At 40.9% G+C, this 27,120-nt stretch overlaps 1 protein-coding gene across 2 annotated transcripts; it reads right to left on the bottom strand.

Annotated features, from left to right (window-relative positions):
- Positions 1-647: 647 nt before the first annotated feature.
- On the bottom strand, positions 648-27,120 carry LOC309390023 (alpha-1,6-mannosyl-glycoprotein 4-beta-N-acetylglucosaminyltransferase-like). 2 transcript variants are annotated; one of them, XM_081949072.1, is made up of 5 exons: positions 26,683-27,120; positions 26,451-26,532; positions 9,918-10,091; positions 5,681-5,828; positions 648-3,707 (listed from the first exon to the last, which is right to left on the bottom strand). In XM_081949072.1, the coding sequence occupies exons 3-5, from the start codon at positions 10,017-10,019 to the stop codon at positions 2,560-2,562; spliced, it is 1,398 nt and encodes a 465-aa protein (XP_081805198.1). In that variant the 5' UTR covers positions 10,020-10,091; positions 26,451-26,532; positions 26,683-27,120; the 3' UTR covers positions 648-2,559. The 2 variants fall into 2 exon arrangements, with proteins under 2 accessions (XP_081805198.1, XP_081805199.1); XM_081949073.1 differs by lacking the exons at positions 26,451-26,532; positions 26,683-27,120 and adding an exon at positions 26,227-26,444.

The following is a 27,120-nucleotide window of genomic DNA, read 5'->3' as shown; positions in this document are numbered from 1 at the left end:
TAAACTATAAACTATAACAAAATCATATAATAAAAAAGGAATCTAGAATTAAAATTCAGAATATATGTTGAAATGGCAATCAATTCAGTTTATAATGATTTCCCGTAAATCTTCAATAGTTTTTAAAAATATGGATGCAAACTATCCATGAGGATTTTGTAATTCTTATGGAGAAATCAGAACTGTTGTTAAATGGTTCCCAATAGATTTGTTTAGAAAAGCTGAATAAAATGAAGAATTGAAAGTACTCACCTGAATAGCTACCACTTAAGGTTGAGTCAGTTGATTCTGCTTGTAAACAGCTGCTTAGCTTTGGGCTTAGGCCACAGTGTAAATTTGCATTACAGGTGACAATGTCATAGCTTATGCCAGGGGTGTCCAAACTTGGGAACTTTAAGACTTGTGGACTTCAACTCCCAGAATTCCCCAGCCAGCATGGCTGGCTGGGGAATTCTGGGAGTTGAAGTCCTCAAGTCTTAAAGTTCCCAAGTTTGGACACCCCTGGCTTATGCTGACTTGAAACACCTTTTACAGTTCTTTTTTCTTAAAAAAAAATATTTTTCCAAAAATAAAATACCAATACCGAATAAAGGAAAACAACAAAGCAAGAATTACAAACAAGATACAGAAAAATGAAAATGAAAAAAAAAGGAAAAAAAGGTTTATGCAACAAACATTAATGTAAGAGTAAACATACGACCTCCACCCTGGTTACTGTATTTTTGTACATGGTGTCAGCTGCAAGGATTGTGTGTGCCAAATATTGTAAAGAAAAAGGAATGTGCCAACACTGGACAAATTGATTTTGAAACTGCCAGAATTAGCAGAGAGGGCAAAATTAACAGTGTTAATTAGAGACAATAAGTTCAGAAGCCATTTGTGGAGTTTCTGCAAGTTAAATATAATAAGAGACTATTAACAGAGGGCTTTGAAGTTTAATATATTTTGGGGCATTAACAGTTAAGAGCTTGTATCTCACACAAATCTAATAAATTCAATCTCTTGCATTGCGGGTCTACAAATGATTATACATTTTTCATCTATACCTGTACTTGTATATTGTATATTACTATTTTACATCACATTTTCTTAACAAATATGTCATTTATACAAATCTATTATCTATCAATCAAATCAACTAAATATCAGTTCACTGTAAAAACAAACAAACCCAAAATATATTAAACTTCAAATCCCTCTGTTTCCAGAAATACCATACAGGTCAGCATTATTTTATTGTAAAGGTATAACAACAGAATTTAAGTCTGAATGTGCTTCATTCTCTCTTGTCTATCGCTAGCTGAACTATCAATGGGCTTGTGTGAGATATTTTCTCAAGTTACTTGACTGAGGTTCAGGCCTTTTTTTATCTGAATGATATGAGTTCTGGAGGACCAAGGTTGGGAAAAGCTATATTAGATTATGGGACAGTTGTTTAAATTACATTCATCAGTCAGCGTTTTATGTAAAATATTATGCAATCATAATTTTAAATTAGAAAGATTTATTAAATATGTGTTTGCACACATTTTGTTAAGAAAAAATCTAAAAATATTTCTTCAGATGTACAAAATATTGTTTCTATGGTTTTAGGAAAAAGATTGCACTTCTGTAAAAATTGCTTCATGTAACTGTGAACAGTTAGTTACCCACCTGAATCCCTTATTGTCCTGTCATTTGCAAGGCCATGTAGCAAGGATGAAAATTACAGAAATGACTCATTGGCCCTACTTACTCCTATAGATATATTTAAATCCTTACTGAAAATCCCCACACACAAACACAAGCATTTTTCTTTATGTGCCTCCCCAATTCAAGTATTAACAGTGATGGAGCTAGAACAAGCTATCTCTGAAGCCAAAGAGCAGATCCTTGAGTTTAATTTAGAAGTTAACAGATTTTAAGTTATACATTATGCTTCAAGGAACTTTTATCACATCACCTTCATCTTTCCAAACTATCATTTAAAGCTTGAATAGCAGAAACAGAAAGTTGTTTATGATACTACCAGCTGAACTTATTTCAGCTTCTTATCTTAGTGGTCCCCAACCTTTTTGGCACCAGGGACCAGTTTTGTGGAATAGAATTTTTCCAAGAACTGGGAAGGGGTGGGGGGAGATGGAGAAAACAAACTAGATCCCATGCAAGTACAGTTTCACTTTCACTTGCTTCTCGCTGCGGTTCCTGTGTTAGGAACCACACTATGCAGTCCGGTTCCTAACAGGCCATGGATCGGGTCCTATCTTACTGTTTTTTCATATAGAGCTACAAAACTCTCTTGTTGTGGGGAAAAAGAGATTGATACAAAATAATCCTGGAAACATTCAATTGAAAAAGGAGGGTCTCTGACAAGAAGACAATGCCAGTTGTAGCCATCTTTTGAAGAACATTGTTAGTGCCCTCTTATGCTGTAAGGTAATAGATCACAAATATATCATCATTAGGACTGAGAACATAGAACTGACTTCTTCCACTGCATCTTGGATTCTTCTCTCCAGAAAGGATCTATCTGCAAGCAATGTTCTTATACTGCAAGAGATCCTGATCATTCCAATGAAGTCAGGCTTTAGGCTTTATCCAGATGCTTATGTTACTTATGATCAATGACTCAGTCTGAGTGTTAGTTACCAAAATGTGCACACAATCAGGGTCAGAGGTGGTACTATTCTCTAGGTTCTGCTTGTCAAAATTTCCTTTGGTAAAGTGCCCAATGGTGATATAATTAGCACACCTTGGTCTTAATGTATGCAATTTATGAGTGCCCAATGCTACAAGCCCTTCATGGAGATAGCTATATGGGAACTTCTCAGAGCCTGTATAGATCTGGATGCGGAAGATGGGGGCAGCCTTTTTAAAGATAAGTGTGAAGGAGTTGCCAACAGAAGGGGCCTTACCCCAAAAGTAGCCTATCACACTACTGTAAGCCTTACTGGGCATAGAATTCTGAAATGTTTCAATATCAGTTATTATATCTGCTGGGGGATTGTCAGGGATCTTAGAGAAATCCTCTTCAAAGTCTTCATCTTTCAGTTTGTTTAGTGTGCCCTGGAAGGAGGAATAGTGACCAACGTGCTGGAAAAGGGATTGCCTGAAACGAATTTCCTCCTTTTGTGTAAGCAGGAGACGGAAATGCACAAAAAGCCAATCACAAGGCATCTCTTGGTAAAAGAGCATGAGGAATCGAGTAAGACGGGGGAGGTCAGTAGAGCGGTAGAGCTTGGCAATGTAACCAAGTTTGGAAAATTCCAGAGTGACCCAAGAGGTGCCCTCCTGGGATGCCAGATTTCTTTTGATTACTGTGAGGAAGTGTTTGGTACAACGGACATCATCCTCAATCATGAGGTAGTAGGTGGAGAGGTTGGATGCAAAGTTCATGAGGTAAGCATAATCAACATTCTGTTTTGATCGAAAGCGCACCCGATCTTCAGGATCATTAAAATTCCTTTTTAGGCCTTCCAAGGGAGGGTAATACTCATGAGGTGTGTGGATAACCACTAGGTTTCTCTGATGGAGTTGATCAGGAAACTTTCTGGCAATTTTCAATGCCATTTGAGAATTCCACTTATGATACAGATCTGTCAAATGTACCACTACCACCATTTCCTTCAGCTCTTCTTGAGAAGATTGTTCAAAGATGGATGTCAGGGTATCCAGGAGATAGTCCTGTCTCATTCGCTTGACAGAACAGAGTCCCAATGTCAGAAACTCTGCAATAAAAAGAAAAAATGTATGCACCTTGTAAGTTTGAACGTCGCTATCCAGGGTGTCAAGTCATGTAGCTATTTGTTCTGTATATCTGCAGCCTTATGTAGCTGATATATGTATCAATCAACAAGAAACCCAGGGCACTAATTAAAAACGATTGTTACTAGGTTTAGAACTAACAAGTAAAGTAATTTTCCACTGATGGAAATTATTACAAGAGGCAGTAACAACTCTAGTTTAGGTATTTTAAAATATTTAGACAATTCCATGTCCAGTTGTAGAGGCAATGAATAGAAAAGGAGAGATAACTGCCTTCACGTGTGTTTTCACAAACAGAAGTTTTATTATGTACTTACTGTGTTCTTATATCACATTCATGCATTGCTAAATGAATTTAATTGTCTAAATCAGCCTTTTCCACAAAACACGCTCGTTACGGGCAAGAAAAAACCATAGCTACCTGGAACATCAGTGCATTTCCTTAAGATGCCTTGAAAAGTTTCATTGAGTTTACAATATGCAGCTATTGGTGTGCTGGCAAAGTCAAATCAGAAACAAAGAGAGAAGGGAAAAATAGCCCTCCACAATAAAAGTACAATAATGGAAGGAGCAGAAACATGGGGGGAAATGATGCTGACAAAACACGAACAGCTACCTATTTCTCATTTCCATCAGCAATGCAGGTGCACTGCAGTGCAGTGCATCATTTGTGATGACCACATCACAAATGACACCATTCAACAACATTTTGGTGTGGCACCAATTATAGAGAAGATGAGAGAAGGCTGGCTCCGCTGGTATGAACGTGTCCTGAGAGCAGCACCTTCCACCGTTGCCGAGACTGCCTACCAACTAGAAGTTAATGGCCGGCAACCTCACAGGTGCCCAAAATGGAGATGGCAGGACACCACCAACAAAGGTATGCAAGCTATGGGCCTGCACCCTGGACATGCAGCTGACTGTACAAAGCAACATTCAATAATCCGGAAAGGGGACCCTGCGCTTGTGACTTTTGGGCAAGTTAATTTCTCTCAGCTCTATGAAGGAAGCAATGGCAAACATTTCCAAAAATGTTGCCAAGAAAACTGCAGGGACTTGTCCAGGCAGACTTCAGGAGTCAACACTTACTCAAAGGCATCACACATACCTTAAAACGGATACATAAAACTTTTAGTATGTGCCTACTCCTCTGCTTGCATCCTTCCCTCTCCTTAACTATAACCAAAAAATCTGATTGCTAAAGGAGAGAGGAGACAAAATGTCGAATAAATCATTGAGCTGGAAATGAGACACACCAGCCAACTGCATCCTCTTAAGAATAAGAAGAAAGCCTGAGCAATAGCAAAGGCCTCATTCCTTCTCTACTTGGAAATAGGAATGAAGAAGAAAAATCTGCCATTATACATTCTGATCTACCAGTTCTATTACCCACTGGGTGGCAGCATGAGGGCTACCACTGAGCAGAAAGAACTGCATAGTTGTCCTATCTACAGAGATAAATTGGCATGAATATTATTGCTCTCGTTTGACTAAAAGTAGGAACAGAGATTTATTTTTGCTTTAAAAATCTTAGCCACCACAAGGGCCTGCTTGTTTTGATGTCCTAAAATGAATTCCACTTATCTTTGGAGTTAGTCCTCGAAGTTACAACTGTTGCACCACCACATGATCGCAACTCAGGCTCTTGGTAACCAGCTTGACCTTACTATGATCGCAGTGACATGATTACTATTTGGAACCTTTCCAGCCTGCTTCCCCTAAGGAAAGTCAACTGGACAGCTTAAAGACTGGGTGATTTGCTTAATATCTATGCTGATTCACTTAAATACCTGTGGTAAAAATGTTTATAAAATTGGGTCTGGTCATGTGATAACTCCTTTTATGACTCCACTAACTTACAATGAAAATTTTGGTCCCACTTGTGGTCGTAAGTCAAGAATTACCTGTATTTGATCTGCCTTTTGTTGGTACTTACTTTTCTGGAGTGGAGGCAACCCAACAAGGTAGTCATAAGAGATATTCAGTGTGTTGGTGGCATTGATAAACATTCGGAGGCTAGAAACGGTCCAGTCAGTTGCAATATGGTGCAGACCCACTGTTTGAGCCCACATCTGAACATCATTCTATGCAGAAACAGACAATAACTTTCACTAAATCAGTGCAGTGGCTTTTTATGGCTATGAAATTATTTCAGTAAAGCAGGAACTTGGCATTGTCTCTCATTTACAGGGTTGACTATCTATCTATCTATCTATCTATCTATCTATCTATCTATCTATCTATCTATCTATCTATCTATCTAACATCTATCTATCTATCTATCATCTATCTATCTATCTATCATCTATCTATCTATCTATCTATCTATCTATCATCTATCTATCTATCTATCTATCTATCTATCTATCTATCTATCATCTATCTATCTATCATCTATCTATCTATCTATCTATCTATCTATCTATCTATCTATCTATCTATCTATCTATCTATCTATCTATCTATCTATCTATCATCTATCTATCATCTATCTATCTATCATCTATCCATCCACACACACACACTGTATTTTTCGGAGTATAAGATGCACCAAGATTTTGAAGAGGTAAATTTTTTTAAAAAGTTTTTGCACTCTGCAGACCTCCCAAAAACTGCCCATTTTTTGCGAAAATGGGCAGTTTTTGGTCAAAAAAAAAGGGCATGCATAGTCTTTATAAGACTTATAAACAGCTCCTGGGAGCTGGTTGGGGGGCAAAAACGAGCAAAAAATGGCCCGTTTTTCGCTCATTTTTGCCCTCCCCAACCCCCAGGAGCACTCTGGAAGCCTCCTAAAGGCTATGCACAGCCATTTTTGCAAAGGGGGCGGGGTTTCAGGAGGCCAAAAATGCTGTATTCAGTGTCTAAGACGCACCCAGATTTTCACCCTCTTTTTGGGAGGAAAAAGGTGTGTCTTATACTCCGAAAAAAAATGGCCAACTCAAATAAAAACACAAAAAAGTGTCTCTGAAGTTCCAAAGTTTAATAAACCTTTTTAAAAGAAGAAAATCAGAATAATAGAATAACACTGTTGGAAGGACTTTGGAGGTCTTCTAGTGCAACCCCCTGTTCAGGCAGGAAACCCGATACCCGTGATGGCGAACCTATGGCACGCGTGCCACAAATGGCATGCGGAGCCATTTGTCAGGGCACACGAGGCGCTGCCCTGTCAGCTGGCCAGCGCGCATGCGTGCGCTGGCCAGCTGAGTTCACCTTTTTAAAAGCTATTTTTCACCTTCCCCAGGCTCCAGAGGCTTTATAGGAGCCTGGGGAGGGCGAAAAGAGCCTCCCCCGCCCCCCCGGAGGCTTCAGGGACCGTCCCTGAAGCCTTCAGAATGCTTAAAACCACCCTCCGAGCAAACCGGAAGTCACTTCCAGTTTGCTCAGCGGGTGGTTTTAAGCGCTCCGAAGGCTTCAGGGAAGCCTCTGGACAGTCCCTGAAGCCTCCGGAGGGCCTCCGGGGGGGTCGGGGGAGGCTCTTTTCGCCCTCCCCAGGCTCCTATAAAGCCCCTGGAGCCTGGGGAGGGAAAAAACATCTAAAAATGGGGGTGGTCGCCCGTTTTGCGCGCATGCGCACTGGGGTGGTCACACATTGCATTATGGGTGCGGCACGCCCGCACTCGACCCCCCTGTGCTGCCCCCACTTGTGGCATGCGAGCCAAAAAAGGTTCACCATCACTGCCCTATACCATTTCAGACAAATTGTTATCCAATCTCTACTTCAAAATGTCCAATGTTGGAGCATCTAAAACTTCTGAAGACAAGTTTTTCCACTGATTAATTGTTCTAACTGTCAGGAAATTTCTTCTTAGTTCTAGGTTCCTTCTCTCCTTGATTAGTTTCCATCCATTGCTTCCCTGTTCTGCCTTCAGGTGCTTTGGAGAATAGCTTGATTCCCTCTTCTTTGTGGCAACTCCTTAGATATTGGAACACTGCTGTCATGTCACTCCATTCCTTCTTTTCATTAAACTAAACATACCCAATTCCAGCAACCATTCTTTATATGTTTTAGCCTCCAGTTCCCTAACATCTTTGTTGCTCTTCTCTGCACTCTTTTCTAGAGTCTCAATATCTTTTTTACATCATGGCAACCAAAGCTGGATGCAACATTCCAAGTGTGGTCTTACTAAGGCATCATAAAATGGTATTAACACTTTGTGTTGATCTTGAGTCTATCCCTCTGTTAATGAAGCATAGGACCACAATGGCTTTTTTGGCAGCTGCAGCATGCTGCTGGCTCATATTTAAGTGATTGTTCACTGGGACTCCAAGATCCTTTTCACAATTAGTACTATTGAGCCAGGAACCACCTATACCTGTGCATTTGATTTTTCTTGCCTAAATGTATCTCATCTGATTACAAATATCTGGAGAACAAAGGCATTGGTTGACTCTGAATATTGAAGACTAGACTCATGTCTGCTACTTCTGCTTTTTATTTATGGGGTGGGGCTATATCTGGTGCCAATCAAAATTTACTGTGCATTCATTTCTGCCTGGGTTGAGGGAGAAAATAATGATCTAAAATAAGGCTAAAGGAGGACAGATTTTTATTAGTTGAAGATTCCATGTTGGCACCTACCCATTTATCTTACAAATAAAACTACAGGTCAATTTTCTTTCTGTGTATTCCCAATGCCTGCAACTCCTAAAATGGTGAGTCAAGATTCATAGGATTCATGTCTTAGGCACTGTAATGATGCCCTTTGTTGCATTCTTCAGGAGTGCTTCATTTTAGGTAAAGGAAATCTGCTTTCCATCCCATTGAATACAGATAACTCTTATTCCATGTATGCCAATAAAATATTAATTTGGCAGCTATATTACAAAAAGTCTCCTTTATCAGGCAAGTCTGGTATTTGAAGTAAGAATATTCTTCTTAGAATGTGGAAATACATTTTGAAGCAGAGATTCCTATATATGCCACTGCTTCACCCTCTGGTCCTAAAAACTTTTGCCATGGCAAGGTTGAAGGTAGATGTGTCTTAGAATTTAATTTAATTCATATTTTTAAGAGTACCAACTAGATCTGTACTTTCTAGACTAAGATGCTGATTGAATTTTTGCATTCCCACCTTTCGTGGAACTGGTTTGTTGTAGTGGCTAGAAGCTGGTAGGCTCTGAGTTCTAGTCTCATTTTAGGAACAAAATCAGCCAGTCACTCTCTCTCTGCACTAGTAAACTTTGTCTGAAAAAATCCAGCCAAGAAAACTGCTGGGACTTGTCCATGAAGTTCTCAGGTGTAAAATCAGGTGCCTGATTTGAAGGCATGCACACAATTTTTGTGACACACGTTTTAATTAAAAGACTGCATTTTAGAGTAATAAATACTTAGTGTAGTTGTTTTTTAAGAGTTAACAGATCAAATAAAAATTGAATGGTACAGATGTACAGTATGTACGATCTTTGAAGACATGGACAGAGGCCTGTCTTCCCATAGTGGCCACAACCTGGATGGAACACCAGTTCTTTAAAAAAAAAACAGGACAGCACTACACTCATCTCAGACAGTGTCGGGAGAAAACTAGGCAGCAAATTGTCAATTCCATCATTATTTCTTTGTTCAGATCAGCACTGACATTCTGCTTGATTTTCTGCCAAAAAGTTTTAACAAGGGGCTGCTAATTTCTAGGCTGCTTATCTCTATCCTCATGTTTACTATAAAACAGTGGACAAATCAGCATGAAAATAAAGAGAGAACTTGCATCCAAGAGAGAACATAATTTAGTTTTAAAAGTTTCTTGCAAATACTCAAAATTTATGAAGCAATTTTGGGATTTCTAATAGAGTTAGAACTCAACAACATGTGTGTTATTTCTGAAGACAAGTTTTTCCACTGATTAATTGTTCTAACTGTCAGGAAATTTCTTCTTAGTTCTAGGTTCCTTCTCTCCTTGATTAGTTTCCATCCATTGCTTCCCTGTTCTGCCTTCAGGTGCTTTGGAGAATAGCTTGATTCCCTCTTCTTTGTGGCAACTCCTTAGATATTGGAACACTGCTGTCATGTCACTCCATTCCTTCTTTTCTCTATCTCTACTCAAAATTTATGAAGCAATTTTGGGATTTCTAATAGAGTTAGAACTCAACAACATGTGTGTTATTCTCTCTCTCTCTCTGTGTGTGTGTGTGTCTGTCTGTCTGTCTGTCTCTCTCAGCAAATGTGTTGTTACACTTACCATCACATGATCTTCATGGTACCAAGAAGCCAGATTCATGATGAGTAGGAACACAAAGAGAGAAAAGGCTGTTGCAAGTGATCGTTTCAGGGAACACCTCATGACAACAGGCACTTTGGAAAGAATGTATTAGAAGCTAGTGAATCTGCAATCATTCAGTTCTCACCATGTCATCTGGAAAAAAAATTAAGAAGATATTATAAACATTTCTCAATGTCCTTACACAACATAATCATGCTTGAGTCAGACACTAACTGTATTGCCAATATATCTGTACTGGAGGCAAATCAGGTCCCAAACAGTTGGAAGTTGATTGAAAACTGTAACATTTATCTTTGTTGATATAGAAGGTACAATTGATAAAGAAATGTAACAATGATTCAAGTCAAATGAGATTTTATTGACAGCCTTGTCAGGTAGTTTAATATTACAGAAGTGTCAAGAAAACTATAGAGAAGATACTAACAAAAGTCCTTCAAAAATTAAAGAGCTTCTTGCATCCACAAAACAAATTATTTATCTAAGCCTGGTCGGTCTTTGTCTTTTCTACTGCCAGCTTTGAAATATTGAGTTTCGAGAGATTAATTGTCATGCCCTGGCAAGGTCTAAAATCTAAGGCTGCTCTGAAGAGAAAAAGCCTTGATAGGCGGTCTCAGCTTTACAAAGAACAGTGTGTCAGGAAATTTAGTCTGGTTAGGCAACCATTCATAAGCATATTTTATTGAGGGACTCTTGAAAAAACAGCTCTGCTAATGAGATTTCAAATTACCAGTCCACTCAACTCACAGTTCTTTTACTCTAATCCTGCCTACTAAACTCCCTTTTTATGATCCTGCAGTCCCTATTCAGGGTAAAATCAGGGCAACTGGATGGAGCTGTTTACTGGCTGGATGCCCTTGCTGGATGCCTAAGGGAAGTTTGCAGCAGATATTTTTTCTTTGCCCCCTAGGAGAGAAATTGCTGCCACTATCTAGCATTGAACTCTCAATCTTCCAAATGGGAGGCGAACATCTTCACCATGCCCTGTTCTTCTAATACTACCTACTGAATATCATATAATGGTAGAGTAGGAAGGCTCAAGTTTGGCTAGGGGTTGAAATGCTAACACATTTCTCCACATGTTCAGTTACAATTTACTGATGTGCTTTTCCTATCAATTGGAGATATAATAAATGTTCATCTTTTTCTGTCTTTCTAAATCAGAAATTATACCTTCTCCATTACATTTGGTTTTTCAAGATACTTGCAGTATTACTCTTCCCACCATATTTCTTGATTTCTGAAGTTTACGTAGACATTACTTGCACATTTCCAACATCTTTGCAGTTATTATTAGTGCCTGGTGTTAAGCAGAGAACATGGGAAGGAAATGCAATTGTTATTCTTTGGGAGCAAATGTTCTGAAATTAATTAGCTATATCAATTAAAACTTTTTATTAGTTTATCAAAGTATAAAATACAAAGAAAAAATGGAAAAGTAAGAAGAGAGGAAGTTATTTTATACTTTGATAAACTAATTGTAAAAGTTTTAATTAAATTAATTATATCAATAAAGTATAAATGTTAAGAAAATACCTGATTTTATTTATTTAGTAAGTTAATATAGCTATCCTCTGAAAAATTACTCAGGAGGGTAATGAAAACAACATAAAGTTTTAAAATCTCAAATATAATACACCATAAAATATATTCCACCAGAAGCATATTCAACAACCCGAACAATCAGAGTGGTCAGACTCATAAATCCTCTTGACCCAATGCTTTGGGGTGTGGGTGGGGATTTGGTCTTCAAAACATCACAAAAGCAAGATAAGGCTAGAGCCATCTGGATCTTGGGAGAGATCATATTTTATAGGAAGTGACAGAGAATGAACATTTCCTGGGTCCTCAGATGACTTTGTTTGAGAAATGGATCCTGTGCGCGCTGGCCAGCTGACTTTGGCCTTCTTTTGAGGCCATTTTTCATCCTCCGGAGGCTTCAGGAGCTTCCCTGAAGCCTCTGGAGTATGAAAAACTGGCCCTACGGGCAAACCGGAAATTCAGGAACCTACTTCCGGTTTGCTCATATGGCCGGTTTTAGCCCCCCTGACCCTTCAGGAGGCTTCCCTGAAGGCTTCCCTGAGTCACTTCGGGGTTGCTCGTAGAGTCATTTTTTGCCCTCTGGAGCCTTCAGGGAAGCCTCCGGAAGGCCCCTGAAGGCTCTGGAAGATGAAAAATGGCGCTACGGACAAACTGGAAGTGACTTCCGGTTTGCTCATAGGGTGGTTTTCTGCCCTCCAGAGACTTCAGGGAAGCCTCTGGAAGGCCCCTGAAACCAGCCCCATGAGCATAGGGCCATAGGGCCGATTTTTCATGCTCCGGAGGCTTCAGGAAATCTCCTGAAGCCTCCAGAGGGCCTCCAGGGGGGTAGGCTGTTTTCACCCTCCCCAGGCTCCTATAAAGCCTCTGGAGTGGTGAAAAAAGCACATGGGGAGCGCTGGTTGTGCATGCATGCGCACTGGGATCATGCGCATAGCATTATGGGTATGGCACGCCCGCGCATGCCCCCCCTCCGCTCCCTCTACTTTTGGCACACAAGACACTAAAGATTCGGCATCACTGCCCTAGGAGGACTCACTATACCCGTGATGGCGAACCTATGGCACGCGGAGCCATTTGTCAGGGCACGCGAGGTGCTGTCCTGTCAGCTGGCCAGCGCGCATGCGCGCGCTGGCCAGCTGAGTTCACCTTTTTAAAAGCTATTTTTCACCTTCCCCAGGCTCCAGAGGCTTTATAGGAGCCTGGGGAGGGCGAAAAGAGCCCCCCCGCCCCCCCGGAGGCTTCAGGGACCCTCCCTGAAGCCTTCGGAACTCTTAAAACCACCCTCCGAGCAAACCGGAAGTGACTTCCAGGTTGCTCGGAGGGTGGTTTTAAGCGCTCCGAAGGCTTCAGGGACCGTCCGAGGCTTCCCTGATGCCTTTGGAGCGCTTAAAACGACCCTCCGAGCAACCCGGAAGTCACTTCCGGTTTGCTCGGAGGGTGGTTTTAAGCGCTCCGAAGGCTTCAGGGAAGCCTCTGGACAGTCCCTGAAGCCTCCGGAGGGCCTCCGGGGGGTCGGGGGAGGCTCTTTTCGCCCTCCCCAGGCTCCTATAAAGCCCCTGGAGCCTGGGGAGGGCAAAAAAAACATGTAAAAATGGGGTGGTCACGCGTTTTGCGCGCATGCGCACTGGGGTGGTCGCGCGTTGCATTATGGGTGTGGCACGCCCGCACTCGACCTCCCTGCACTCCCCCCACTTGTGGCACGCGAGCCAAAAAAGGTTCGCCATCAGTGCACTATACCATTTGGTCTGAATGTTAAATTCCCCTTGATGCCTTGAAATTGAAGTCCGCACATTTTCCAATTGCCAAGATTGAGAGACACTGTTCCACATCTAGGATGCTTTAATATTCACAACCAGTCTTGCTAGGTTTCAGTCTTTGTCTGTTCCTTCCATCCCATCTTACATTGAGCCAGAATACTTGAGCAGTCAGGGGCTGAGATGTATAATTGGCAACTCAGATATAGATGGGAAGAGATGTATAATTGCCAACTCCATGCTTATGTATGACATCACCCAATTGCTTCATGTAACTGTTGAACAAGAGAGAAAATCAAGCTCTAAGATATCCCACACAACAACAGTCTAGGACGGATCTTCTTCAGCTATAATTGAACCACCTGGTTTGTGATAGGCTGCATTGAGGACTGTGAAGAAATGTTGAACCCATTCACTTGGAAGTTTGATAAACTGTTTGTTTCCAGTCTTTCTGAGGTTAAATCAGTCAATGTAGTTAGCAGCAGTTTAATTCTGATGAAAACAAATTTATCAGAGAGATTTCAGTACAGTATTCCAAGCCAATGCTAATTCACTTAAACCGCCAGCTTATATTGTGAGAAATCAGTGGTAAGCACAACTCTCCGTTTTCAGACAGGAAGTCTGGTATTGTGGTTTTGAAAGCTATTCAAAGTGTTTATCTGCAGTGTTACCTCAAAGTGAAGTTCTTTCAGCAGTTGCTGATCTAATTTATAGGTGGCTCAGTATGTTTGTCTATAAAAATACATGTTGAATCTAATTACATTCAAACAGATTTCATTCATTCCATCCATCCACAAGAGACTATAAAAACTTAATAAGGAATCTTAAAGCACATCCTTTATAGCAGCCAACACCAGAGAACCAGATAATTACGCGGAAAACAATAGCTTAATCAATGAACTACCAAAATATTGCATATATTGGCAGGACAAACTGCTGGATATAAACAGGGGCAAACTCTGTTTCACACTGATGATTTTTCCCAGTTGGCTAATGAAATACCTGAAAGCAAACAGAGAACTCAGAGAATACCAAGGACTTCACCATCCAAAATAGATTTGTGAACCTGAGATCGCAATAACAGAGGAATAATTTGTTAATGGTTTTACAGTAAAGAATTCTATTATTTTAATTTGAGTAGATTATTCACTATCCCTCAGCCAATGCAGTTATTAGAAGAGATAAACCAAGTTTTTAATATCCTCTTTAAGTTAAAACCACATTCTAGTATATCCTTTAAAAATAGAAAAGCAAAATACAATAATACAATACAATAGCAGAGTTGGAAGGGATCTTGGAGGTCTTCTAGTCCAACCCCCTGCCTAGGCAGGAAACCCTATACCGTTTCAGACAAATGGCTATCCAACATCTTCTTAAGGACTTCCAGTGTTGGGGCATTCATAATTTCTGGAGGCAAGCTGTTCCACTGATTAATTGTTCTATCAGGAAATTTCTCCTCAGTTCCAAGTTGCTTCTCTCCTTGATTAGTTTCCACCCATTGCTTCTTGTTCTACCCTCAGGTGCCTTGGAGAATAGTTTGACTCCCTCTTCTTTGTGGCAACCCTGAGATATTGGAACACTGCTATCATGTCTCCCCTAGTCCTTCTTTCTATTAAACTAGACATACCCAGTTTCTGCAACCGTTCTTCATGTGTTTTAGTCTCCAGTCCCCTAATCATTTTTGTTGCTCTTCTCTGCACTCTTTCTAGAGTCTCCACATCTTTCCTACATCATGGTGACCAAAACTGAATGCAATATTCCAGGTGTGGTCTTACCAAGGCATTATAAAGTGATATTAACACTTCACGTGATCTTGATTCTATCCCTCTGTTTATTCAACCTAGAACTGTGTTGGCTTTTTTGGCAGCTGCTGCACACTGCTGGCTCATATTTAAATGATTGTCCACTAGAACTCCAAGATCCCTCTCACAGTTACTACTGTTGAGCAAGGTACCACCTATGCTGTACCTGTGCATTTCGTTTTTGTTGCCTAAATGTAGAACCTTACTCTTTTCACCATTGAATTTCATTTTATTAGAAAGTGCCCAATGTTCAAGTTTGTCAAGATCCTTCTGTATCTTTAGCATATCTTCTGGAGTGTTGGCTATTCCTGCCAGCTTGGTGTCATCTGCAAATTTGATGAGGTTCCCATTTATTCCCTCATCCAAATCATTGATGAAGATGTTGAAGAGTACTAGGCCTAAAACAGAGCCTTGGGGTACTCCACTGCATACTTCCCTCCATGAAGATGCAATTCCATTGAACACTACATGTTGAGTGCGGTTGGTCAGCCAGTTACGAATCCATCTGGTGGTGATGCTGTCTAACCCACATTCTTCTACTTTATCTAGTAGTAGGTTATGGTCTACCTTATCAAATGCCTTACTGAAGTCCAAGTAAACTATATCGACGGCATTCCTGTGGTCCACTAATTTTGTCACATTATCAAAGAATGCAATAAGATTAGTCTGGCATGGTCTGTTTTTGACAAACCCATGTCGGCTTTTGGCTATTACTTTGTTTGCTTCTAGGTGGTCGCTAATTTTTTGCTTGATTATCTTTTCCAGAATCTTTCCTGGTATTGAGATCAGGCTGATAGGGCTGTAGTTTCCTGGATCTGTTTTTTTTCCCTTTTTTGAAGATGGGAACCACATCAGCTCTTTTCCAGTCCTCTGGTAGTTCCCTGGTGCTCCAGGATCTCTGAAAGATATAGTTCAGTGGTTCTGAGATCTCATCTGCCAGTTCCTTCAGAACCCCAGGGTGTAATCCATCCGGTCCTGGTGATTTGAACTCGTCTAGGGTAGACAGGTGCTCACTTACCATTTTCTTCCCTATTTCAATTTGTGTTCCTAATCTGATTTTTGTGGTGCTGTTTTTGATAGGTTGGACTGTTTTATCCCTTTGTGTAAAGACAGATGCAAAATATGAGTTAAATTGTTCTGCTTTCTCCCTGTTGCCTGTCACCTTCTTGCCATTTTCTCCCAGCAATGGAGCAATTGTTTCCTTAACTTTTTCTTGTTTTTATCATGTTGGAAGAAGCTTTTTTTGTTAATTTTTACTTTTGTGGCAAGCCTTTCTTCATTGTGAGCCTTAGCTTTCCTCACTTCATCTTTACATGCTCGGGCTATTTGCTGATATTCTGCCTTAGTTATGCCCCCCCTTTCCACTTTTTATACTTATCTATTTTGTCTTTTAATTTGTCAGAGAGTTCTTTATGCAGCCATGCTGGTTTCTTTTGGGAGCTGTTATTTTTCTTCTTCATTGGCTAGAATGGGCATTTGTAATCTCATTTTTCAAAATTTCCCAAGCTTCTTGAGTTGTTTTCCTCTTGAGGATTCTCATCCATGGATTTTTTCCCAAGCTCTCTCTAAGTTTATTGAAATTAGCTCTCTTAAAGTTTCACTTTGTTCTACTACTTGTGTTTGCATAATGTTGAATTCCAATATTGCATGGTCATTTGCCCCCAGGGTTCCTGTGGCTTCAACACCTTTTTTCATTTCCTCTCTGTTAGTGGGAATTAAGTCCAATATGGCTGATCCCCTAGTTCATCTACTTCCTCTGGTTGGGTGGCCTGTAGTATAGACCTATGGCAATGTCATTCCCTCCCCCCCCCAACCTTTAATATTGACCCAAATGCATTCAAGATAGTTATCATCATTGTTGTGCTCTATTTCTGTAGAGAGGTAATTATTTCTTATTTATAGTGCAACTCCACCTCCTCTTTTATTTGGTCTATTTCTTTTAAATAATTTAAATCCTTCTAGCTGTATGTTCCATTTGTCTGTTTCATCCCACCAAGTTTCTGTAATGGCAACAATATAGTATCTGCCTTCTTTTACTTGAATTTCTAATTCGCCCTGTTTATTCCTCATACTCTGTGCATTGGTGTATAGACATTTGAGTCCATTTTGATTGACCCTGTGTTTATTGTCTACATAACCTGTGTTATGCCTGACTGCCCCTATTTTCTTGCCACTTGTATGATTCATGCACATGGTATGGCACTCACTATTAAATGCTTGGTTTTGCTTGACAGCGGGAGTGATAATCTTACCCGCACCAACATCTGTGTTACATGCACTGATAACCCTATGAATTTTAGATTGCTGGGGACAGAAATGTTCTATATCAATTAATTCTCTGTCCCCGCTCTGGTGGGGACAGACATGTTCTATATCAATTAATTCTCTGTCCCCGCTCTTCAGTTTAAATGTTTATCAAGAAAATTTAAATGTTTATCCAGAAAATCTGTGAATTTAATGCCAAGTAACTCAGTCTCTTTCTTGGATGGGAGCAAACCATCTCTTTTTTACAGTTTTTATTGGACCACCTGCAGACATCATGACTAATAAAACCAAAGCCTTCCCTTTTACACACTCCTTTAGCCACACATTAAACTCTGCTACACGCTGGCCCTTCCCTTTTTGTTCCTTATATACTGGTAAAACATCTGAAAACATAAGCCTACAACCTATACTACTAAATTCATACCCCAAGCTCTGGAAATCATTCTTCACAGAAAGTACATCTTTTTGGAACAGATCATTTGTGCCAAGATGTATAATAGCATCAACATCACAGTCCTTACTTGCATTCTTGACTATCTTACAAATACACATCTTGTCTCTGCTGGCAGTAGCACCTGGCAGACACCTGACCTTTTTTAAAACCTCCATACCCTTTCCTAAATTTACATCCCTTATGATTGAATCACCAACCAGAAGGTGACTTCTCTTTTTGCATACCTTGCTCTTCTTGTGCAACTGATGTGTGATACCTGGTTCCCCATTTCGCCTTTCCGAAATAAGTTCTTCATTTTGGACCATGATCCCCTGCTTATTTGAGTCATCATTATCACAACTACCTTGACCTGTCTCTTTAGTGTCCCCATTAGGGTCAGCAAGGGCGCTATATCTGTTATGCTGGGTCACAGCAAAAGCTTTGTGTTTATGGTTCACAGTTCTCAGCCTGCCAGATCCCACGGTTGTCCAGACTACTCTTCTCCTGCAGGATCTTTGCGGTGTGGGGGGGCTGATAGTGTGGCATCTCGATAGAGTGGAATGGTCGAATTGGACACCTAATTTCTGTTTGGAGAGCACAGATTAGAGATTCTAGATAGGTAATCTGTCTATGTAGACTAGTAATTTGTTTACAAAGGGGACAGTATCCAAATTTGAAAAGAGTACTGCGAAAGACAGGTGCAAGACAGCTATTACATTGAACTAAACCAGTCATTTTGAAATAAAATAAAATCACAATTTCAAGCGCACTAATACAGAATGTATTATTACTATTTTGGTTTATGGACATATGATTCACACGCTGTTAGGTGCATGGGCCACTACCTACTCCTCTTTGTCTCTCTGCTTTCCCCCCTTCCAGCCAGCAGCTCCAATCACCAGCCACAGGAAAGTTCAAATGAAATGGAGTTAAAGGGCCACTACATACTCCTCTTTGTCTCTCTGCTTCCCTCCTTCCAGCCAGCAGCTCCAATCACCAGCCACAGGAAAGTTCAATGAAATGGAGTTAAAGGGCCACTACATACTCCTCTTTGTCTCTCTTCTAGTATATATCGCAATTAGAGTACTGCGTCATAACTTAGGAAACCATCAAATAAGTAAAGTTCTGCAGTAAATTATCTTTCTTGGTTCAAGCAATGAATAAACACACTCCTTAAAATAACTTTATCAGCAGTAACACTAGTCAAGATGATATACCCATAAAGAGCTTTGAAGGACAGCTAGATATTTTAAGATATTGACTGCTTGTTGATGATTGATCCTATGTTATGGGTTAGAAGATAGTTGAGTGCATTTCATTCAATATTAAGAAAATTCCTCAAGTGAAAGAAAATGAAAAACAACAACCCACATTTCTACTGTTTTCCATGGATGACTTTCTAATTTATGGGAAATATTAACTACAATATTGATAAGATCTATTTTAATCTTTAGACTTTGAGTGAAATTCAATTATGGATTACTTCATAAGCACAACAATGTATGATAGATTTCATACAGCTATGGCAATAAATCTTTCTCACTCCAGAAACTATCCCTGCGTTCAATGGCTTGGTATATATTGAAAAGTATCTGGAAGATTCAACTAGTGCAAAGTGCAGCAGTGTGAGCAGCTCTTTTGGGTACCAAAAGAAGGGCATATGTAACACCTCTGCTCTGTGAACTCCACCTGTTTGCTTCTGGGTCCAGTTTAAGCTGCTAGTTATAAAGCCCTACATCTCATGGGCCAGGCTACCTACAGAACTAGCTTTGCCCCATCATATTGGCCGAGCCCACCCATCAGGCGGAAAGGTATGTTGCAAACCCCAACAAAAGCTTTCTCTGCCTGTGCCCTATGGAATATTCTTCCCCTGGAAGTGAGGTGGGCCCCCGTTCTCTTGGTCTTCTGAAAAAGGGCCTTGCATGGGAAGTCCAAAGGAGCACACAATGCAGTTGGTCCAATTCTCAGACAAATTCCTGGAAAAATCCCTGAAGTATTTTTTAGAGTTGGCGTGGTATTGTCTCCTTCCAAGAGCTCAGAGAAAGAGACGAGCCAAAGTCATCCAGCTGGCTTTGTGCCTAAGGCCAGATTAGAATTCATGGTCTCCTTGTTTCCAGCCTGATGCTATAGACTTCTGCTATTGACAGATTTCTAGAGTATGGGGATAAGAGATAGAGAGAGGAATATAAACAGTTATCAGCAGCAAATTCTGATTAGGAAAGTTGAGGTGGAAGCAAGGCACAGATCCTTACAGAGCCTAATTATCTTGATGTTAAGCCTGAGACACAGATACTTAATCTTGCACAGTGTCTTCCTTGACCCACTCTGGATACTGCTGGAAGTTTCAGGGATATCTAGCTCTCAATATGCAAGTCATTGACTCACCATGTTTCCTGGAACAGAAGGATATCAAATTGGATAACACAGCACAGAAATGCAAAAATCCTTTTCCAACGGGCATGTCACAAAGGTGCTTTTTCGAAGGCAACTGGACTGTGCCTTTGAAAAAGCACCTTTGTGACAACCACAAACTGGATGACTGAGAATCTCCATAGACATTTCCCAAATGGCAATATTCCCAAAAAACAGTGACAAAGATTTGCAGGAGCCTGCTAGCCAAGGAGACTTGCTAGCCAAGGAAATTTGGGGTCAGTCATTGTTGAATCCATGAGGGGAGGTTTTTTTCCATTCAGGTTATTGGGCAATTAGAAAGGCTAAAACTGAAGTAGTGGTATAGTACATTTTTTTTCAAGTTAGAGATATGGAAGCAAAAGAGGTATTTTTGGAATCCCATGTCAGATATTAAGAATGTTAAGAATTCCTACAGAGGTTATAGCAAATGTAAAAAATCTCTGAACTTCATTTGGACTGTATATATAATCCAGTCTCTGAAGCAAGAGAGAGAAATCTGGTCTGTCCGCTTCTCTAGGAAGGTTTGATTACATGAAACTGTCCTTGATCCAACAGGCCTCCATGATTTATTGGCTGCTGGGAGGTGGCTGCATGGTACAGAAAGTTTGCTCTCTCTTTTTTTTAACCACAATGTTTTAATGTGATGTGATTATTTTCTCTGATTTTATTAAGGAGGAGCTGCTCATGAAGTGTATTCAATGCCATTTTTCCTCCTCCTCTTTGCTGCTTTTTACTTCTCAGTCTACCCTATATCTCTGGAATTCTTTAAATAAAGGTTGAAGCTAAGGCAGGAATCTCTCATTCTAACACCAAATCAAGCAATTTTGTAAAGGATACATAGTAGAAATGCTCAAAGAAAAGGAAATGAGCAATCACATGATTGTTGACTCATAAAGGTAGAAAGAAGAGACCTGGGATTTAAACTCTTACTTCTTTAAAAAGAAGGATTCTGAATAGTTATTAAGAGACAGATCTGTATGCATTGACTTCTTAATTTTCTTCAATAAATCTGCTATGCTAAATTTCTTGGGCCATTTTAGGAGGAGTTTAATTGTGATAATCTGATATGAAGCCCTGTCATCCATCAGAGTTCTAGCCACATTTCAACTCTTATCTTTTAACCCAGGCAAAGTCAGGACTTGCTGAAAGTATAACACTTACAGTACTGTTGCTTGTCAGTATCAAGAAAACTGAGTTAGACACTATCCTGCATTACAGGGTTTAAGCCTGAGGCCCTTTAATCTGAAAAACCGTCAAACAACAATCCCTATAAATTGGGAGCAATAGCATGCTGCTGGACCCCAGATGGTCAAGATTTCAACCTCAGATTCTTATTTAGAAGAAATTTCTTGAAGTACAAGGAGCAGGGAACTGAATTCAGATGACATTTATACTGACAAGTAGCCGGCAAATTTACTGGAAAGAATTATGGTATCTCCTTCCAATCTAGTGGCCTTAGTGGATATGGCTCAAAGAAGTGGCATCTGATTAATTCAGCTACTTACTACTAATACTTTGAGAAATTATTTTAAATTAGTATATTATTTCTACGGTTTGACTGATTTTTATCATATATTAAAAGAACAACATTATCATCATCTACAACAGTGGTGGGTTCCTGCTGGATCGCACCGGATCGCGCGCGCTCCCTTTCAGCGCTCCACCTGGCTTGCGCGCTCCCTTTCAGCGCTCCACCTGGCTTGCGCGCTCCCTTTCAGCGCTCCACCTGGCTCTCGCGCTCCCTTCCGGCGCTGAAACCGGAAGTACAGTCTTGCCCCGCCCCTGGCGAAGCAACGACGCCTGCCTGCGCTCCACCAGCTCGGCTGGGAACGGAGATGTTTCCTCAGCGGAGCGGAGCGCCTGAAAAGACTTTTCAGGCGCTCCGCTCCGCTGAGGAAACATCTCCGTTCCCAGCCGAGCTGGTGGAGCGCAGGCAGGCGTCGTTGCTTCGCCAGGGCCGGGCAAAACTGTACTTCCGGTTTCAGCGCCGGAAGGGAGCGCGAGAGCCAGGTGGAGCGCTGAAAGGGAGCGCGCAAGCCAGGTGGAGCGCTGAAAGGGAGCGCGCAAGCCAGGTGGAGCGCTGAAAGGGAGCGCGCAAGCCAGGTGGAGCGCTGAAAGGGAGCGCGCGCGATCCGGTGCGATCCGGGAGGAACCCACCACTGATCTACAATAAAGAGAAAGAGGAAATCACCAAAAGTCTCATCACTCACCCACTGCCTTAGGCTGTTTCAAACCCAGTTGTATTTCTAAGGTTAAATGCATTAATGGTTGGACATCTTTCTATAATCATAATTAAACCGTATTTTCCTACACCTTTTGCCAAAAGCAACATTAAATTGTTGAGAAAAATAATGCAATCATAAGAAAAACCTCCATCGTGTATTGCTTTGCTTACCATCTTGCCAAATGCTATGTGGATTTGAACATCAACAGTTTTTTCATCCTTCCTACTGCCAGCCCATTAAATAAAAATAGGCAACAAAACATCTCTTTATAGTTTCATGCAGACACTGAAGAAAGGCAAAGCATTGAGCCAACAGCACTGTGTTCTGGAATTAGCCATCCAGTAGGAATAGACTGAGTACTAAGGGGTACTTCCATTACTCAGCGCAGGCAGCCTGCTTGAAAAGGATACCATAATGCAGGGAAATGGAAAGACACTGGAGGTTCTAAGACAGTGGTTCCCAACGTGGGCCCCATGCCCCACGGGGGAGGGGGATTTGATTTTTAATGGGGGCAATTTGAACCTTGTTTAAACCAAGTTAATGGCCTTTTAGGCTTCCTCCGCATGAGTAGAGTTCACTTTTTAAGTAAAGTAAGAAATATATGTCAAGGGGGGGGGGGGGGAATCAGGATTTTAGAGATGCTTAGGCCACTGTTCGAAGAGGAGCAACGGAATCTCATCCACCCTGCCTGTTTCCTGATACAATCTATCTCAGAGGCTGGACAAGGTAGCAACTGTTGAAACCCAGGCCTTCAGTCAGATTGAAGTGGATTCTTAAAATAGGAATGGGAGTGACTTCTACTTGGTGCAATTGGACTTATATTAAATGCTCATGCTCAGGTTTATGCTTTGATTAAAAATAACAGAAGGAATAATACATAGAGATTTGCCAAGGCTAAACAAAAACTCTTTCCGCCTGTTTATGTTTTAGGCTACATTCATAGGCTGTTGAAAAATTGATCCCTTTAGATTTGTTCTGCAGCTTTTCCAAGCAGCTTTTTCAAAAGAACAACTCAGCTCTTGCAATGTTAACTGCTACTTGAGAAGTCCCACAAGACAATTCTTTATTACAGTCCAACTTCTTTCATGCCTCATTGCATAAATAAGACATATTTAAAATCTAATATAATAAAAATATCCCATTTACAAATGAGGCAGAGATTCCACTAAAATGGTCTGATGAATTCTAGAAGAATCATAAGTTTCTGTGTTGGAAATATTGTAAAACTGATATATGTCGAGGTTTTCCCTGAGATCTGGATGGCCCCCACCCTGATGGTATTTCAGAGGGTCTCAAAGCCCAGGCCTTGGGTGAGGGTACCTGAAGCTCTCTTCTAGGGAGTGTGGGTTTTATTTTGGTTGCTTGCTTGGTTTTATTTATTGCTTTTATTATTGCACTGTTTTAATGGTTTTTTAATGCTTTTTATTTGTGAACTGCTCAGAACTACTGGGAGATAAGTGCTGTAAAAATATAATAAACAAATAAATAAATAACAATTCCTCATGGAAAAGCTTATGGAAGAAAAAATGGATGCATTCTGGCTGTTGTCAATCTTCAAGGACAGCACCATAATGTTATATTGCTGAATAGCCCACTAAAGAACATAGAGCAGATAGAAATATATGGGCTTAGAGATTACTGTTAAATATTCAGACAGAGTTTTAACATAGCTGGCTGTTGTAGTTACGCATCTAACTAGAACTAATGGGTAAAATTATAATTTCCATCAGTATTTGAACACTTTTGAAAAACTTTACTCTTCTATCAACTCTCAATAGTTCTGACTCCAGCCAAAATACAGCATAAGGCATATATGTCTTGTTGGTTGAAACAGAGCACTCAAATATAGACACTCAAATGATGCAAAGTTGGAATTAGAATCCAAGTCCAATTGAACTCCACCCAGCAATTTGACCATAATGGGCTTCAGGGCTACTGTGACAATCCTGCCTCCTTGTCTATAAAAACAATCTCAGGAAAAATGTCCTAGTCTTCAGGCAGTGAAATTCAGCATCCAGGCAGCACCTATTTTTATTTTCACACTTACGGAAGTCTGTTCATTAATACTACTTGCATGTGTATCCCTAGTTGGTCAGTGAAGACCATAATCTTTAACTTTAATTATTTAATTACAGGCTAAGCTCTGAAAGCAATATTGAATCTTCAGGCTCTCCTAAAGCCAAATAGTGAATATGATAGTATCACTAGGTTAAAAATCTACATTAAAATTTTTCCAGTGGGACTAAAAAGTTGATCATTGGCATTAAACTGCAGATGACCAGGCTAAGCCCAAGGGAGCAGTCAAATGCATCATCAGTCTCAAGCTCCTTTGCACCCACAAGAGATCTAAGCCCAGCCCATGTTGAATTCTATTGACTCTTATCTACCATAAATTTGCTTTGACCCTTAGTTCAAATTCTTGTAGAGAGCATTAGCATGCAATAAACTATATTCATTTGAACTACCTGATTTCCTGTGCTTGACATTAACTTTATCTTCAACATTTTATTTTTGTATAATTTTGTCAATTGTGGTTATGTTTATCGCACAATTTATTGTATTGATGCAAATAAAGTCTGCTTATGCTCCAATCATTTAAAAATTAGACCGTTTTAACAATAAAGGTGAATAGCAGTGCCAGAAGGGTTCCCCCCACATCAACATTGGATTTAAGCATTTCAGCTGAAATAGGAATGCTACTGGATATTTTAAGCCCTTTCATTTGGTTGAGTTCTCAATTTCTGCAATACATACAGAAAGTCAGTTGGAGTCGGCTACCAGATTGGGTACAGGCAGTTACTGAGGACAAGCATATAAAATTTGGAAAAGAACTCCCAGAGTTCTACTGGAATATGACATGCAGTTTTGGGGTCCACTGCTGGATATAAGTCAGAATTTGGCTATATCCTTACCTCTGGAGGTATAATTAGCTGGCCCTATATACCCAGTCTCTTTTTATCTTTTAAAAGGGATTTTGTACTTCTATTAATTTCCAGAAGCAGTCCAATGGTCCTATCAGAGGTCTGGCTTTATATATAGATCATAAAAATTCCTACGGAAGTTGCCCTCCTGCTCAAATCAACTTGCAGATTAATGTGTTTAGCTGCTTCCTTGAGGTCAGTTTTTGGTAGGCTCTGAATAAGCTTCTCACAATGAACCGCGACAGAAGTATCAATGTCACTATCAGGATGGAGCTCTATCCCCAAGGACTTGATCAGACTCACTAAACTACACATGTCAACATTCATGTATCACATTTTTTAATTAAGTCATAAGGCACTGTAAAATACAAAATAAGAGGCCAATGAGGGGGAAGGGAAAAGGAGGAAGAAAAGTGAGAAAGGATAGGGAAAGAAAAAGAAGCATTGACTTTCACTCTCTGTGTTAGAGTAGAATAAGGCATTAACAACAAATCACAACTTTTTATTTTTCCATAATAGTATGATGAGTCAACATTCAAAATCAACAGCAGATCCTGGCAACAAGCAATTCCCCTAGCCTAGATGGACTCAGTTCAGGTCCACTGAAAATATATAAATCAAGGCAGCTTGACATCTCTGCCAAGTAACAGCTGCTCTTGCAATCCTTAGAGGTGTGAATAACCACGTGTCAGAAAAGTAACTTTGATGATCTAAGCTCCCAGATGAAAGCTTAAACAATTCGTGATAAACAAATGCTCTACCCGCATAGCAGGGTGTTGTTTTTTTAATCTGAGAGCGGCAACTGTTGAAAGGAATTTAACATATTTAGAAACGGGTCGTATATTTTGGAGCTTTTCCGAGGTTTTGAGAAAGTAGCAGAGCTGGGAAAGCTAAAACAGGTCAAAGAATGACTTACTTGGAGAAACTGCAACTGAATTTAGTTAACTTCCCCCAGCTCAAACCGGAGCGCCACATCCGTTCTTCGGGCTTCGTGCAATGAGCAATCCAAAAAGGGGCGGTTTCCACAGCACCCTTTCGGGAGAACTTCCCAGCAACTCCACCCCAAAACCCGTTGCTCCCGACAGAAGAAAGCGGCTCTCGGGTCTTTGTCTAAGCAGCCCAACCCCGACGCGAGCTCACCTTTGTCCGAGGAACGCAGACCTCGCCTTAACGCTCCTTCCTTTAATTGGATGCCATCTCGACACAGACACGTGCCCAGAGCCTGCAAGAGAAAATAGCGAAAAGGCCCGCGAGATTTATATGCACTTCGGGGGGCAGGAGAGAGAGCGGCCTACCCTGCCGCGCGGGGAGCCACTGTGACGGGTTAAACTCGGGACCGAAACGGGCGTCTCTCTTCCGAGCCCAGCCTTACTTTCCTCCTAGTAAGCCGTCATGCCTACGCCGAGCAGAGGTCGCCGGTCGCTCAGCCGCGACGCAGCCATTCTTTCCCGGGCTCTTCCTCTTCCTCTCCCCTTGAACTCCAGCCGTCACTCCGAGGGAAACGCCGAGCGAAATTTCGCCTTGCGAGCCTTTGAGCTCCCGCCCTCCTCATTCACTTCGCCGTCGGCGAGACACCACTCAGGGCGACTTCCACTTCGCCTTGGCCGTTTTCCGCCACGCGCAGCCCACCAGCGTGGAACTATAATCCACTCAGGGAACGTTTGACAGGAAACGTTCCCGTTGGCCAAACCTCCGCGCGCAGCCTTGGCCGCCTGACGAAGAAGCAGCAGCAGCAGCAGCAAACGCTCGAGCGAAACGCTCCCCCGTGTTCCGCCGCTGCTTCTTTGCTTTGAGTGAAGCATCCCCACAG

Source organism: Natrix helvetica (assembly GCF_964273705.1).
Source record: "Natrix helvetica genome assembly, chromosome: 3".
In the NCBI taxonomy this organism is placed as follows: domain Eukaryota; kingdom Metazoa; phylum Chordata; class Lepidosauria; order Squamata; family Natricidae; genus Natrix; species Natrix helvetica.
This window is presented reverse-complemented; position numbering and strand designations above follow the sequence as displayed.

Excerpts from the sequence above, each read along its gene's own strand:
- LOC309390023 (XM_081949072.1), bottom strand. The coding sequence starts at position 10,019 with ATGAGGTGTTCCCTGAAACGATCACTTGCAACAGCCTTTTCTCTCTTT. Across the intron at positions 5,829-9,917 it reads ACCATGAAGATCATGTGATG|AATGATGTTCAGATGTGGGC; the intron begins GTAAGTGTAACA and ends GTTTCTGCATAG. Across the intron at positions 3,708-5,680 it reads GTTGCCTCCACTCCAGAAAA|AGTTTCTGACATTGGGACTC; the intron begins GTAAGTACCAAC and ends TTTTTATTGCAG.